The sequence below is a fragment of the Manis javanica genome, chromosome 2 (assembly GCF_040802235.1).
Source record: "Manis javanica isolate MJ-LG chromosome 2, MJ_LKY, whole genome shotgun sequence".
Lineage (NCBI taxonomy): Eukaryota > Metazoa > Chordata > Mammalia > Pholidota > Manidae > Manis > Manis javanica.
This window is the reverse complement of record NC_133157.1, coordinates 33,634,221-33,651,722: the sequence shown is the minus strand read 5'-3', so window position 1 is coordinate 33,651,722 and position 17,502 is coordinate 33,634,221. Positions and strand designations below refer to the sequence as shown.

Sequence of the window (17,502 nt, the reverse complement as noted above, 5' to 3'; positions counted from 1 at the left end):
AGGACAGAGCGTCAGCCTTTGTGTACTAGGCTGTATCTTGGGATCATCGTTTTTGTCTTCTCACAGAATTCAGCTTTAGTTCACTTCACTGCAAAACTGTTTGCCTGGCTTTTAAATTTCTTCCTTTGTTTTGTTTAGGCACCAGATGTGATTTTTCTTGAATATGTACCAATAACATTCTTTGACATTTATACTGTAAACAATTGCATAGAAATGGGAGGGCATCCATTCTTCTTCTCAGCCTACTTTTTATATAATTAAATAAAATAGTTAAAAACTGCGTCTAATAGGCAGTGAAAATAATATCTTTAAGCAAGGAAAAGAGTGTATTTTAAATACAAATTTTGTTCTGTTCAGATGTCAAATTCATGCCAATAGGTCACTTCAACCTACTGATAGCAAGTTTTGGGTTAGGGGTCACTTTTGAGAAATCTTATTTGATTCCTTGGGTTGAATTTTTTAAATACATGAATATTGGAGAGAGGTTTATGCTATTAGTGAGTTTATTGAAAGAATAAATTGATATGGAAATATTTTGGAAAAAAAGATTATTCTTAAGCATAGAAAGCATATTGATTTAAGAGGTGTATGTACAAATGTGACTTGTTCAGAAAGACTGGAGCTAAGCTCACTACTTAATGTTACATTTTGTTCTGAATATATTTACTTCAAGTACTTAATGTATTTGCTTTTTAATATATGTTACTTTAACAAATTAGGTTAATAAATAAAAACATGTAGTCTAGTCTTTAAGCATATGTATGATTATAAAAATAAGTTCATTTTGTGTTCACAAAAGTAGAAAATGCCCTTTAATTAGTGAAATTGATTGCATATCTTATATAGTAATGAGCTTCAACTAGATGCAAGCACTCATTGGATCAAAGTCAGTTTAGATAAGGGCAGCTCAAGGTCACAGTGGGAGATGCCCAGTAGGTCTATTTGCATAAAAAATTACTGTTAGAAATAGGACACTAAGGCAGCTCTGGCGTTTTGATCTCTTGGCCTTTGTCATGGAGATTCCTAGTCCTGTAGGGCGTAAGGCCAGTGTCCCAGATAATGATTAACTGTTTTAATGGCATTCATTCATTCATTCCGCACTAACTACTCATGCAGAAAAAAGGGTTATGTAAAATGACATTAGAAGAAAATCATTTGTAATCGTTGCATGGGGCTGCACTTTGAGGAGACATTAGGAGTAAATCCGTGGCGTGGTAGGCTTATGCTTTATCTTCTGATATTTACTGAGTTTACTGGTGCATGAAAAGGTTTCAGCAAGAATAGCAGATGGGATGGACCTTTCATAGGTAATGCTATCTACCAGGTTATTACTTCTATATATTGATAGTAAAGTAATCTCCAAGATATCACCCTACAAATATAGATTATTTAAATGTCTGTAACAAAAAAGAAAAAAAAAGAACTTTGATAAATAGCTCATTTGGTATCCATTAGGTCAAAGTCCTCAGATAAACTTTTTAACTTAAAAAAAGTTCTGAAAGACTAATTACATTTAACTTTCTGTCTGCAGTACAGACATGTATGACAGAATCCTAAATTTAGAGCTGTTCAGTCATCACATTCTGCTTTAAATTGGACCTTTACTGTTGATTTAAAAATAAAGACATTCTGTAAGGCAGAAGTATTGAGTCATAGATTTATATTTCTAACACTTTAAAAAGCTATAAGATTTTTTGTTAGATCATAGTAGGAAAACTTGTCCACTGGAAATCATTATTGAGTTTACAGTACTGTATTCTAATACAGAAATGTTCTCTAATTAGGTAAGATCTAGGCTGATTTCATTCCTATTAAGTCCTAGTACATGATAGTTTATTAAAATGAGAGAATGTAGATAGCGTTTGTCATGTCATTTACTAATTAATTATTGTGAAACAGTTTAGAATTTCATAGCACAATATAAATACTGTTGCTATTTTTATTAGTAATAATGGAAGTTTTTAACTAGTGACATTATTCAGATGAATGAACATCCAATGTTTGCACTTTATCCAGGGCCATAGATGAACAGTGGGCTAAATTTCAGGGTTTTTGAATGAGATTACTTTCAAAATAAAAAGTGTCAACATGAAGCATGCTTTTAAAATCTTGATTAAGAAGGATGTCTTTATCCCTGGTACTATAAGACTGATTGATTTGTTTCTCTGATTCTTTCCTTCCTGATTCTGCCAGATTATGTACTACACTCTCTATGTGAAATAAGGTCTCCCTTAGGAAGCTATATTAATTTATTCAGGCTTTTTAACATATCAAAGCATAATTTTATAGGTTGTCCCTTAGTGACTTTAAAAAAACTTGATGAAGTTTCACAAAGTATCCAAATTATAAACAATAACTAAGATGTATTGGATGCTTACTGTGGGCTATGTGCTTTACATATGAATAACCTCATTATTCATTCATTGATATTTGCTGAACTCCTACTATCTGCCTGGTCCTTTCCTGGGACCTGGGATACAGCAGTGAGAAAAAAGCAGAGAAAAATCCCTGCCCTCATAGTGCTTATGTTCTCCTCCCACCAGTGGGCTCAATGGGGGATAGACAAAACACACAAGTAAGATACATAGTATGTTGGATGTGATACATGACATGAATTTTAAAAGAAAAAAAGTCAGTGAAGCAGGATAAAAACCACCAATTGGAGGGAACTATTAATTTTTTAAAAGGTAATCAGGAAGACCTTACTAATAAGACATTTGAGCCAAGATTTGAAGGAGGTGGAGTGTCTTATATTTATCTGGGGAAGAGTGATACAAGCAGATGGAGTAGATTAGAACTACATGTAATTTCCTCAAATTTAGGCAACAAAATAGTAAAATTCATAAAAATTCCATAAAGCTTTTGCTCTGTGTCCTCAACCAGTAGCAGAGATTTTCAAAGTGTTCCTATCTAATTTTAAATACCTTTATTGGCTGTATATACCTCATTACCACTTTCTAAAATTTTGGAGTCTTAACTTCTACTCATTCACCACTTATTTATTGAGCATTTACTATGTTCTAGGTCAGGCATTGGCAAACTTTTTCTGTAAAGAGTCAGATTGTAAATATTTTAATTCAGCAGGCCATATGGTCTCTGTCATAACTCTGCTCTTATAAGCATGAAAAGCAGGCATAGATAATCCATAAACAGATGTGCCTAGCTATTTTCTCAATAAAATTTTATTTCCAGACAATGAGTTTTGAATTCCATATAATTTTCCCATGTTGCAAGATATTCTTTTTTAACGTTGTTTAACCATTTAAAAAATGTAAAAGCCATTCTTACCTGTGGGCCATACTCAAGCAGGCAGTGGGCCAGATTAGGCCTGCCAGCCATGGTTTGCCCAAGACTTATTCTACATTCTCAGCATAGGGATACGTAGTGGACTGAACAAAGATCCTGCCCTCATGTGCCATGCAGTCTAGCAGTGGAGAGACAGATAATAAACATAGTAAGTAACCAGTTTAGGACTTTAGAAGGTGAAACAGGGAAAGGAGGATCAGGAGCATTGTGGCACTGTTAAATAAAGGGGGCCTTTACTCTGAGAGGAGATGATGGAATGAACCACTGGAGAGTTGTGCAGTAGTGTGACCTTCCCTGTGCTCTGTACTCCAAAGAAGTCAGAAGGGCCATTGGGGTACCAGTGGCCCCTCCTGTGAACAAGTCCCTCCCTGTGTATATACCAGTCAAGTCAAAGTTACAGTGTCTGGATATCATTTTAATTTGGTTCTCACCAGTCCATCTCATCATTACTTCCTGATTCATCTTGTTTTTTTGCTTGGATTTGAGCCAGTGGAATCTCTTATTCCAGTGGGATAAACATACTGAGCATATTTTCCTTCTCATCAATGAATTGAGAAATCTTATGCAGAGATGCATTGCAATATATTTGCACAAACATAAATAGAAAAGTTTATAAACAGGTGAGTTTTCCAGAGAACATTTATTGTATGGAAGAGGATAATTCTTTTTATCGTAAGTTTCTGCTGTCTGTCTCCAACTAGTTATTGAGCATCTACTATTAGCCTCAGACCAGCTTCCATGCCACTTAAAATGAATGCAGTGCTCTTTACCCTGATTTATAAAACCCTAAGTGATCTGGTTCCTCTCTAGCTGTAGAATCTCCTCCTCTCCCACTCTTCCTTCACCTACTACACTTAACAAGTTTACAGATATTTTTCAGAGACTCAGCTATGGCAAGCTTATGCCATATCATTGTCTTTGCACCACCTTTCCCCTGTGTCTTATGCTTAGAATGCTGTTTGCCCACTCACTGCATACTTGGGTGGGGGCAGGGGGATGGTTATAAGAAATGATCATCCCAGTGAGAGTGTCCCCAAAACTCAATCTAGATCACCCCCAATGATTCTCATTCATGTAGCTCTATTTTAATTGCCTACATACCATTTGTTACTGTCTGATAGTGTCCGTGTGTGTGTATGTTGTTGGTTTTGTTTATCTGTCTTCTGCCACTAGAGATGTGAGCAGTGAGTGTTATGGTCTTGCTCACTTCTCACTTACCTACCTAATCTTAGAACAATATCTGGCATATATTAGTCACTCAGTAATTATTTTTGGAATACATTAATGAAAGAATGCATGCATATATTCATGCCATGTACCCCACAGTGTGTTAAGCATCCCTGATGAAAGTTTCCTTGGACCTGTTTCTTCTCTGCTTGTCCCCTTCCCTTTTTGAAAAAGTCATCTATGTTTGTTCTTCAGCATCTTTCTACTTGAAATAAACCCATTAAATCTGGTTTGTGCCTCTACGCAAATGAAACTGCTCACAACAGTTTCCATTTGCCAGGAACCTCTTAATTGCTGCGTCTAGTGGATCCCTAGTCTTCATCTTATTTAACCCATCAGCAGCTTTTGACAACTTCTGCCTTGAAACATTATGGGTTTTACCTTCACATCCATTATATCATTTCTTGGTTTTATTTCTTAAACCATGTGTGCTTATGGCTGAAATTTTGTGTCAAATAATGTAGTTACCTTTTCAGATGGAAAAATCATTTCTGCTTTATAATTTCATGTCTTCCTGGTGTTCTACTATCTGACTAAATTTATGAACCACTGCAATGAGTGGTATGTGCTTACACATATACCTGTCAAAACTGTGTTGGATGACTTTTAGCTAGTTTTGATTTATGAACCACCTTTTTTATTACAGAATGTTAGACATTGTATAGTTGTTTTTTTATTATACCCCAACTGATAATAGCTGAGGTTGTAGATTCCATTTTGTGTAGCATTTGTAGTAATTTTCACTAGAAAAAAATCTTTCAGTTATTGTTACCCTCCATTTTTCCATTTTAGGAAACAGGACCTGAAAGTAAAGTTGTTGGAAGATCTTTATAACCTATAGATAATTTTCCTATGTCAAGAAAATAAAACCTTCACAAACCACCTGTTCACCACATTAAGCATTAACAAAACTAGTTGGCAGACCAGATCTTTGTTATAGGATCCCAATAAAGAACATAAAAAATAAACTTATCCAAGTGTATTCTCATCCTTATCTCTTTTCAATCTCCCCACCCCACAAAAAAAACATGGGTGAGAGGGAGGTTTGTCTCCTCTAAAGCCTCTGCTGCCTCTGGTTCTGCTGCCTCTGGTTCTGCTGCCTCTGGTTCTGCTGCCTCGCTCTCTCTCTCTCCCTGCTCTCCTGTTTTGAACTCCTCTACTAGCTTTCTCACATGTTCAGGTCTCTCGCATGCTGATAAAAAACTCCACCAAATCCCCTTCCTACATGTTGTCCCATCTTATTTGACCCTTCTTATCCATGCCTCTCAAAAAAACCTTTGCCTGCTGTCTCCTTTTCTTCAACCTCCATTCAACTTTTTTGAAACATTTTTATTAACTATAATATACATACTGAAAAGTACACAAAACATGTACAATTTAATAAAGTAGCTATACAATGCACACCAAAGTCACATAACACACTGTGTTCAAGAAATAGAAAATTGGAGTTATCCTGAAATCCTCTATGTGCTGTTCTCTCCCTGTAGAAGTAACCACTATCCTGGCTTTTATGAGTAGGCGTTTCCTTGCTCTTCTTTATAGTCATACCACCTTTGTATGTATCTCTTCACTCTTCAGTCTATTGCTTTCTGCCTTCCCACTGATACCAAAATTCTCACAATAAGGTTATCCATGAACAATTGCTAAATCTAATAGGTGTTTCTCAGTTCTAATCTCACTAGGCTTCTCTGCTATATTTGACATTGTAGATCAGTTCATCCTTCTTGAAACCTCTCTTTAAGGTCTGTAACTGTACTCCTCTGTGGCTCTGCATCCTTCAACCTTTCCTTCTTTGTCCCTGTCCCAGGCCTCTCTGCCTGCCCCTTAACTGTTATTATGCCCCGGGTTCCATCCTTAGCTCACTGCTGCTCATACTGGTTATGGCAATCTTCTCCACTCTAGTCATCTCATCCTCCACTGTTATGCAGATTATTTTCAAATTTAATCTTAAGCTCAGACTTGTTCTGTAAACTTTAATCTTATGTAGACAACTGTTTGCTGGACATCTCTGCCTTGGTACTCAGCGTTCAAGACAGTCTGCATCTTCTTCCCATCTCAGTTGGCTCCTCTTTTTCCTGCCTTTCCTGAATCAGTTTTTGGCAGCACTACTCACCATTTCACCCACATTAGAAACTTGAAAAGGATCCTAATTTTTTCGTTCCTTCATCCCCTGTATCTTTTCAATGTTCAAGTAATTCCAGTTTTATTACCTCATATATTTCCCGTCTACCCTTTTCCCCTATCTTGTTACTCTTAAGAGTTTAGACCCTCATCACTTCACCTGGCATTCCTAATAGCCATGTTATTGGTCTTTCTCACTGCATCTAACCTTCTCCTGCTCATATTCATCATACCTCTACCTATAAGCCAAAGTAGTTTTTCCAAAATACAATTCTAACTATTCTCCTACACATAAAATTTTATCCTTAAAACTTTATAAAGCCCAAGCCCCTTAAGCCTGTATGGCCCTCCATTGTTTTGCCCTGCTTTGTCCAGCCTTGTTTTTCACTGCACCTGGCTGCGCATCTTACACTTTTTCAGCACATATGTTCTGAGTTTCATGTCATTGTTCATGCTCTCCCCTCTACCTAGGATTCTACTTTTGACTTTCACCAAATTCTTTAAGAGTACATTTAAAATTTATAATTCCAGGGACATTTTTCCTGATTTCCTTTACCCATCCAATGGTGGGTTCCTCTCACCATTCCATTAATACCTTGTACATGCTTCCTGTCACTGTACTTACATTATTCTGTCATTATCTGTATGTCTCTCATGTGCTACTAACCTGTTAATGCTTCTCTTTCTGAGATACCTAATACCTAACACAGTATTATGCACAGTGCAATTCTAAATGGAATGAGGGGCAAAGAAGGAGAGGAAAAGCACACTTTGACATTAAGAATAAAATTATTATTATCATATCCACACTAAATACACAGAATCATCTGAATATGGGGTCTCCATACTATACTCCAAAAGGTTGCACTTCTAAGGAATCACTTACCTAAAAAGAGCTCTTTTGGAAAGAATGACTTGTCTTCAAACATTTAATAAATCTTCACAAATATTCATATTGCAGACCAAACCTGGACCACCCAAAAAGCCAAAGACCCCCTCTGGACAGTCAGTCTTGGTTTATTGCTACAACTGCGGGCAAGAGGGCCATTATGGACACGTAAGTTTGAGTGGCATTTGTGCATAAAGCATTCTGTTGTTCAGGGAATGGTTGCTGAAAGATGGATTTGTAAATAATGTAATTCTGAACACTTCTTTTTTTATAAACTAACATCCTGAAGTAAGATTTAGTATGTTTTCAACTGATTCATTTCTCATTCCTCTAATTGCTGTAAATATATATGAACAGATTAGCCTATAACAAATATAGCTTGTAAAATCTGTCAGACAAATAATAAGAGTCAACAGAATGGTTACAGTTCTTCTGAGTTCTTACGATTACTACTTTGAAACAGAAAATCATGACTTTTTAGATTTCCTATGTAGTTTTCCAGTATCTCCACTCTTCCTTCGTGCTGTATTCATGTCATGAAGCTAAATCTTCATAACATATATGTAAACCCCAACATTCACTAGTGGAAAAACGTAGGTACTGCATCATCGACCAGTCTGCCTACCCCACAAATGCTCAGATTCCCTCTCCAGCCTGCACATTCCCTAACCCCACCTGAAAGGGCCAAACTTTGTTTGCTCTGGGTGCTGAGGTGTCAAAGCAGAAGGAATTTGTTGCTGTGAGGTGGGAGTGAGTCTCCTAGCCAAGTAATCTCATTAAGTATTAAACAGCAGCAGCTCATCCCATATATAAGGTGCAGAAAGAATAGGCCCAGAGCCTATACATTTTGGACTCCTGAGGAGGAGGAAAGGTAGTGACATAGGAGTAGAAAAACCATATGGGGAAATACATTCCCAGTCTTTCTAGGCTTCTGATGGCCTAGAAAACAAAATAAGCTACTATCAAATTAGATCTGCTGACAGGAGGTGGAAAGCATACAGAGAGAGGCTAAGGAGCCCCCAAAATGGGTAAGGGTGTGAGCAGTGGGATGGGGTGGTATTATAGGTCATATCTGGAATTACTCTGACCATGGCATTTCACTGTGCACAGACCTTGGGGCTGGAGCTCTACAGTGTGGGGAGAGACAAAAAGGCTGGGAGAAGGAAAAGCACTGGACAGAGTTCATCAAAAGATCAAGTTTTTCTTCCACATTGGGGCAGCAGGACCATGGAATGGAGGGGTAGAATTTATAATCTAGGATGAAGTTCCGATCCTTAGTTCTAATTTTTGCTCTACTACTGACTTAACCACATGACTTGAACAAGCCACATTTTCTCCCTGGTCTTCAGTTACTTTACCTCCAAAGCAAAGAGGTTTTACAGGGAGAGTTCTCAGCACTGACACATGGATGCTGGGCAGCAATCACACTGGAAATTGTGTGATCAAATCCACTGTGTGGTGATACAGATGGAGAGACCCCACAGTATACTTACTTCATTTCTATAGAACTCACACTGAGAACGTACTTAGAGAATACTCTGTGCCTTCCTCCTTGTTGCCAACATTCACACTGCCAACACTACTTAGGGAATGCATTCACATAGCAGTCCATTGCCTCATAAATCACATACATGTACAGTTTATGCTAGCTTACCTCTTTAAAGCCAGTGGGGTATTATTTTAGCATTTAATGTTTGTTCAATTAAAGAAAAACAATTATAGTTGGATACATACTACTTACTAGCCATTCCTGTTAATGTAGATAGGAAATACATTAAAAACATTGGGAATTTATCCCTGAAATCTAGATTTAGATAATTTTTGATTTACAATAAAGCAAATTGGCAGCCTCATCACTGCCATAGATGAAGAACTCTAGGTTATCCACACTAATGAAGAAGATCAGTGGTGTGGTTAATCCAGAATAGTAGATAAATTATATAGTCAACTATCAATTGTCTGTGCTAATGGAGAGGACCAGTGAGGTGGATAATCAAAATACAATTTACATTTAGCTTTGGAAAGTATTTATAGTACTGTATATAGCTCTGTATAGTCACATCAGTCTAGACTGTGCAGGTGGTTAAAGATGTCTGAGGACCCCTCCCCTTCATTTTCAGATGTTCAGCTCTACAGATGTTTTTGAATAGCTTCTTCATGTGGATGATATTCTAAGGTGAAAGTGACATCAGCTTCCCCTAACTCTGCTCACTCTCTAGTGGGGGAGGCAGGGACAATCATAAGCAGCTACACAAGAGGCAAATTGCAGTAAGAAACAGTTGCTATACAAAGAGACTACTCTGGGAGGCTGTAAAAGGATGAGTGGGCACTGGGAGTGTATCAAGATCTCCAGTACCTTTTGTAGTTATCATTTGCTCTTATTTTTTATGGTTAGACTGAGTCCACTCAGGCTACTGTAAAATAAACTCCAATAGACTAGAGGGTATTATCCTCAGTGAAATAAGCCAAGCGGAGAAGGACAAGTACCAAACGATTTCACTCATATGTGGAGTATAAGAACAAAGGGAAACTGAAGGAACAAAACAGCAGCAGAATCACAGAACCCAAGAATGGACTAATACTTACCAAAGGGAAAGGGACTGGGGACGATGGGTGGGAAGGGAGGGATAAGGGCGGGGAAAAAGAAAGAGGGCATTACGATTAGCATGTATAGTGTGTGGGGGGCACAGGGAGGGCTGTGCAACACAGAGAAGACAAGTAGTGATTTTACAGCATCTTACTATGCAGATGGACAGTGACTGTGAAGGGGTATGTCGGGGGGACTTGGTGAAGGGGAAAACCTAGTAAACACAATGTTCTTTCTGTAATTGTAGATTAATGATACCAAAAAAAAAAAAACTCCAATAGACTGAGTGGCTTATAAACAACAGAAATAAATTTTCACAGTTCTGGAAACTGGGGAGTCCAAGTTCATGGTGCCAGCAGAATTGATGTCTGTTGAGGGCCTGCTTCCTCATACATGGTGCTTTCTTAATGTGTCTTCACATGGTAGAAAGGGCTAGGGAGCTTGTGGAAGTCTCTTTTATAAGAATGTTAATCCCATTCAAGAGGATTAAAGATGGTTGCATGAGAGGTGAGACAGAAACCTCCTCCCAAAACCACATATAATATGAAAATGTAGCAAATATGTCAAATCCTGAAAGCAACAGAAAAGAAGGCTGCAGCAGACTGTCTACAACTGGGGAAGCCATCAGACTTCAAGGAAAAGGGTAAAGTACCAAAGCCATGATCTGGAGGGACCAAAGCCCTTTCCCAACCCCAGCTCACCAGAGAGAGGAGGAGAGATGGAGCAGGGAGTGGGTGGAGGCCTCGGACTCCTGAACACCCAGCCCTGAAGATCTGCTCTGGGAGCACAAACCTACATTGCATGCTGCTCTGAAGATTAGTGGGGTCGGAAAACTAAGACAGGTGGAATACTTGGAGAGACTGAGATTCCAGCCACCTGTGGAAAACAGGGATCCACATCCAGCCACTCTGGGACAAAAGAAAGGTGGGCAGTCTGAGAGATTTCCTAACGGCAAGGGGGCTGCTAAAGGGGCAAGGATTGCACAGAGCTTGCTGCTCAGGAGAAAGGACAGGTAGACAAAATTGTCTGGGTGCACTCTGCCCAGCAGGTTGGGAGCTTTCAGGAGCTTCAGGCGCTCCATCCTCTTGGCTGGCAATGCAGCTACAAGGCCCCCCACCATGACATGCAGCCTACTGCATCTTCCTCCCAGCAAGCACTACCTGGCAAATCAGCTATCCCTGCCATTGCACTGGCCAGCCAGAGGGCATCCCCACCTACAGCAGCTACAAGTGCAAAGCATAGAGACTTCTCCCTGCATACTCCACCACTGGCCCTGGCAGTGGAGACAGGCACTGCAGCCGGGAAGCAGGAAAGAGCTCTTTCCTCCCCCCAGGCACCAACACCACTCACCTGTGACCACTGCCATCACTCCAGGGCCTGAGCAGCTCCAGAGAGTACAACTTCTGGGCACTACAGGGTGTCACCTACAAATATAAAACGTCAAAGGAACCTGGTTCAAACCAAATCCTGAAAGAGATTTCAAAATAAAAATCAAACATGCTCACAGAACTATAGAAAAATATTCAAGAACTCAGGGAGGAATTCAGGAATCAGATACAAACGTTGAAGAATACAGTGTCTGAAATGAAACATACAATGGAGGGATTTAAAAGCAGATTAGATGAAGTAGAGGAGACAGTAAATTAAATAGAAATTAGAGAAGAGGAATACAAAGAAGTTGAGGCAGAGAGGAAAAAGGATCTCTAGAAATGAAAGAATATTGCGAGAACTGTGTGACAATACAAATGGAACAATATTTGCATTATAGGAGTACCAGAAGAAGAAGAGAGAGAAAAAGGGATAAAAAGTGTCTTTGAGGAGGTAATTGCTGAAAACTTCCCTAATATGAGGAAGAAGACAGTCTCTCAGGCCATAGAGGTACACAGATCACCCAATACAAGGGACCCAAGGAAGACAACACCAAGACATGTAATAATTAAAATGGCAAAAATCAAGGATAAAGACAGAGTATTAAAAGCAGCCAGAGAGAGAAGAAAGATCACATATAAAGGAAAACCCGTTAGACTATCATCAGATTTCTCAACAGAAACCTTACAGGCCAGAAGGGAGTGGCGTGATATATTTAATGCAATGAAGCAGAAGGGCCTCGACCAAGAATACTCTACCCGGCAAGATTATCATTTAAATTTGAAGGAGGGAATAACAGTTTCCAAATAAGCAAAAGCTGAGAGAATTTACCTCCCACAAACCACCTCTACAGTCTATTTTGGAGGGACTGCTATAGATGGAAGTGTTCCTAAGGTTAAATACCTGTCACCACAGGAAACAAAATCACAGTAAAGAAAGTAGACCAATTAATTACTAAGCAGATGCAAAATCAAATCAAAACTACTCCCAAAGTCAGTCAAGGGATAGACAAAGAGAACAGAATATGATACCTAATATATAGAGAATGAAAGAGGGGGAAAAAAAGAACCTTTAGATAAGGAAGTTACCCTTGAACCTTTGGTAACCACAAATCTAAAGTCTGCAATGGCAATAAGTACATACCTATCGATAATCACCCTAAATGTAAATGGACTGAATGCACCAATCAAAAGACATAGAGTCACTGAATGGATAAAAAAAAAAAGACCCATCTATATGCTGCCTACAAAAGACTCACTTCAAACCCAAAGACATACACAGACTAAAAGCAAAGGGATGGAAAAAGATATTTCATGCAACTAATAGGGATTAAAAAGCAGGAGTTGCAGTCAGACAAAATAGACTTCAAAACAAAGAAAGTCACAAGAGACAAAGAAGATAATGATAAAGGGGTTAGTCCAACAAGAGGATATAACCATTATAAATATCTATGCACCCAACACAGGAGCACCTACACATGTGAAACAAATACTAACAGAATTAAAGGGGGAAATAGAATGCAATGCAATAATTTTAGGACACTTCAACACACCATTCACTCAAAAGGACAGATCAACCAGCCAGAAAATAAGTAAGAACACAGGGGCACTGAACAACACAGTAGAACAGATAGACCTAACAGGCATCAGGAGAACACTCCACCCAAAAGCAGCAGAATACACATTCTTCTCAAGTGCGCATAGAATATTTTCAAGAATAGATTATATACTAGGCCACAAAAAGAGCCTCAGTAAATTAAAAAAGATTGAAATTGTACCAACCAGCTTGTCAGACCACAAAGGTATGAAACTAGAAATAAATTATGCAAAGAAAAAGAAAAGTCCCACAAACACTTGGAGACTTAACAACATGATCCTAAATAATCAATGGATCAATGACCAAATAAAAACAGAGGTCAAGCAATATATGGAGACAAATAACAACAGTAACTCAACACTGCAAAATATTTGGGATGCAGCAAAGGCTGTGCTAAGAGGGAATACAGGCTTACCTAAGGAAAGAAGAACAATCCCATATGAACAGTCTAAACTCACCATTAATGAAACTAGGAAAAGAACAAATGAGGGCCAGTAGAAGGAGGGACATAAAAAGACTAAAGCAGAAATAAATAAAATCAAATAGAATAAAACAATAGAAATAATCAATGAAAGCAGAACCTGGTTCTTTGAGAAAATAAACAAAATAGATAAACCCTTATCAAAACTTATCAAGAAAAAACAGTCTACACACATAAACAGAATTAAAAATGAGAAAGGAAAAATCACTATGAACACCACAGAAATACAAAGAATTATTAGAGAATACTATGAAAAATTATATGCTAACAAACTGGATAACCTAGAAGAAATGGACAACTTTCTAGAAAATACGACCTTCCAAGACTGACCCAGGAAGAAACAGAAAATCTGAACAGACCAATTACCAGCAATGAAATTGAATTGGTAATCAAAAAACTATCCAAGAACAAATCCCTGGACCAGATGGCTCCACCACTGAATTTTACCAAACATTTAGAGAAGACCTAATACCCATCCTCAAAATTTACCAAAAAGTAGAAGAGGAGGGAATACTTCCAGACTCATTCTATGAGGCTAGCATTACCCTAATATCAAAACCAGTCAAAGACACCACAAAAAAAAATTACAGACCCGTATCCCTGATGAACATAGATGCAAAAATACTCAACAAAATATTAGCAAATCGAATTCAAAAATATATCAAAAAGATCATCCGTCATCATCAAGTAGGATTTATTCCAGGGATGCAAGGATGGTATAATATTCAAAAATCCATCAATATCATCCACCACATCAACAAAAAGGACCAAAACCACATGATCATCTCCATAGATGCTGAAAAAGCATTCGACAAAATTCAACATCCATTCATAATAAAAACTCTCAACAAAATGGGTATAGAGGGCAAGTACCTCAACATAATAAAGGCCATATCTGACAGACACACGGTCAACATTATACTTAACAGCAGGAAGCTGAAAGCTTTTCCGTTAATATCAGGAAAAAGACAAGGATGCCCACTCTCCCCGCTTTTATACAACATAGTTCCGGAGGTCCTACCACAGTAATCAGACAACACAAAGAAAGAAGAGGCATCCAGATTGGTAAAGAAGAAGTTAAGCAGTCACTCTTTGCAGATAACATGATATTGTACATAAAAAGCCCTGAAGAGTCCACCCCAAAACTACTAGAACTAATAACTGAATTCAACAAAGTTGCAGGATACAAAATTAATACACAGAAATCTGTTGCATTCCTATATACTAATGATGAATTAGCAAAAAGAGAAATAAAGAAAAAATTCCATTCACAATTACACCAAAAAGAATAAAATACCTTGGAATAAACCTAGCCAAGGAAGTGAAAGACCTATACCCTGAAAACTACAAGACACTCATGAGAGAAATTAAACAAGATACCAGTAAATGGAAATGCATTATGTGCTCATGGATAGAAAGAATTAATATTGTCAACATGGTCATCCTGCCTAAAGCAATCTACAGATTCAATGCAAAACCTATCAAAATACCAATGGCATTCTTCAACAAACTAGAGCAAATAGTTCTAAAATTCATATGGGACCACAAAAGACCCCAAATAGCCAAAGCAATCCTGGAAGGAAGAATAAAGCTGGGGGGATTACACTCCCCTACATCAAGCTCTACTACAAAGCCACAGTAATCAAGGCAATTTGGTACTGGCACAAGAACAGACCCATAGATCAATGGAACAGAAAAGAGAGCCCAGATATAAATCCAAGAATATATGGTCAATTAATATATGATAAAGGAGCCATGGATATACAATGGGGAAATGACAGTCTCTTCAACAACTGGTGTTGGCAAAACTTGACAGCTACATGTAGGAGAATGAAACTGGACTATTGTGTAACTCCATACACAAAAATAAACTTGAAATGGATCAAAGATCTGAATATAAGTCATGAAATGATAAAACTCTTCAAAGAGAACATAGGCAAAAATCTCCTGAATATAAACATAAGCAACTTTTTCCTGAACACGTGTCCTTGGGCAAGGTAAACAAAAGCAAAAATGAACAAATGGGACTACATCAAGCTAAAAAGCTTCTGTGCAGCAAAGGACATCATCAGTAAAACAAAAAGGCATCCTACAGTATGGGAGAATATATTTGTAAATGATATATCTAATAAGGGGTTAACATCCAAAATGTATAAAGACCTCACATGCCTCAACAATCAAAAAGCAAATAATCTGATTAAAAAATGGGCAGAGGATATGAACAGACAATTCTCCAAAGAAGAAATTCAGATGCCAAACAGGCACATGCCAGACAGGCACATGAAAATATGCTCCACATTGCTAATTATCAGGGAAATGCAAATTAAAACCTCATGAGATATATCACCTCACACCAGCTAGTATAGCCAACATCAAAAACACTATGAACAACAAATACTGGCAAAGATGTGGAGAAAGGGGAACCCTCCTACACTGTTGGGGGGAATGTAAATTAGTTCAACTATTGTGGAAAGCAATATGGAGGTTCTTCAAAAAGCTAAAAATAGAAATGCCATTTGACCCGAGAATTACATTCCTAGGAATTTACCCAAAGAAAACAAGTTTTCAGATTCAAAAAGATATATGCACCCCTATGTTTATTACAGCACTATTTACAATAGCCAAGATATGGAAGCAACCTAAGTGTCCATCAGTAGATGAATGGATAAAGAAGAGGTGGTACATATACACGATGGAATACTATTCAGTCATAAGAAGAAAACAAGTCCTACCATTTGCAAAAACATGGACAGAGCCAGAGGGTATTATGCTCAGCGAAATAAGCCAGGCAGAGAAAGACAAGTACCAAATGATTTCCCTCATTTGTGGAGTATAACAATGAAGCAAAACTGAAGGAACAAAACAGCAGAAGCCTAACAGACTCCAAGAAGGGACTAGCGATCACTAAAGAGGAGGTATGGGGGAGGGGAGGTGGGGAGGGAAGGAGAAGGGGCTAGAGGAGTATTATGATTGGCACACATGATGTGGATTGGTCTTGGGGAAGACAATGTAGCACAAAGAAGACAAGTAGTGACTCTGTGGCATCTTACTGCACTGATGGACAGTGACTTCAATGAGGTATGGGGGGGGACTTGATAATATGGGTGAATATAATAACCACAATGTTTTTCATGTGAAACCTTCATAAGAATGTTTATCGATGATACCTTAAAAAAAAAGAATGTTAATCCCATTCATCAAAGCACCATCCTCATGACCTAATCACTGTCCAGAGGTTCCACCTCCTAAATACCACCACATTGGGGGTTCATATTTCAACATAGGAATTTTGGCTTCATATAATGCTTGGGTTCATTAATGTTTAGGGGCTACAAACATTAAGATCAAGGGAGAATCTTAGATCCAAATTTTTTATGGGTATTCTTTCTTCTGGAAATTTGGAGCCACTATAACATATAGTGGCTTATAAAAGCAATTCTTTATGTTTCCATATAGGTTTGCCTTATAACTTTCAAGGTCCAAAAAAACCCAAAAAGATCTAAAAAAGCAACAACAGTAAATCTAAAGATAGTTGGAAGAAGGAAATAATAAAGAACCAAAATTCTTGAAATAGGAAGCAAAGTTAATAGCATCAACAAAACCAAAGCTAGTTCTTTGAAAACATTTTCTGTTCAAAACTAAAGAGACAGATGGGAAAACTACTTAAAGAAAAACAAAAGGTACAAATATTGAGAGAAAAGTGTAAACAGCTTAAAATACAGTATAATTATTTAATTATAGCAGTACTGTGCAAACTTTATAAAGTTCAAAATTAAATCTGAAAATGCAGATTAAATAATTTTCTGGGAAAATATAATCAAAATGACTAAAGAGCAAACCTATGTGAACCAGTACTCCTTAAGAAATTGAATTACTAATCAAAATCACCCCCCTGCAATAAAACAATCCCAGATAGTTTTATAGTCT

General features: G+C 37.8%; 1 protein-coding gene across 2 annotated transcripts in view; it reads left to right on the top strand.

Annotated features, from left to right (window-relative positions):
• ZCCHC7 (zinc finger CCHC-type containing 7) overlaps positions 1 to 17,502 on the top strand; it is a 293,686-nt gene that overhangs the window by 271,442 nt on the left and 4,742 nt on the right. For both annotated transcript variants that reach the window (XM_073227484.1, XM_036996562.2), the window contains exon 7: positions 7,616 to 7,711. In XM_073227484.1, the coding sequence (XP_073083585.1) occupies positions 7,616 to 7,711 (96 nt within the window). The remainder of the gene's footprint in view (positions 1 to 7,615; positions 7,712 to 17,502) is intronic.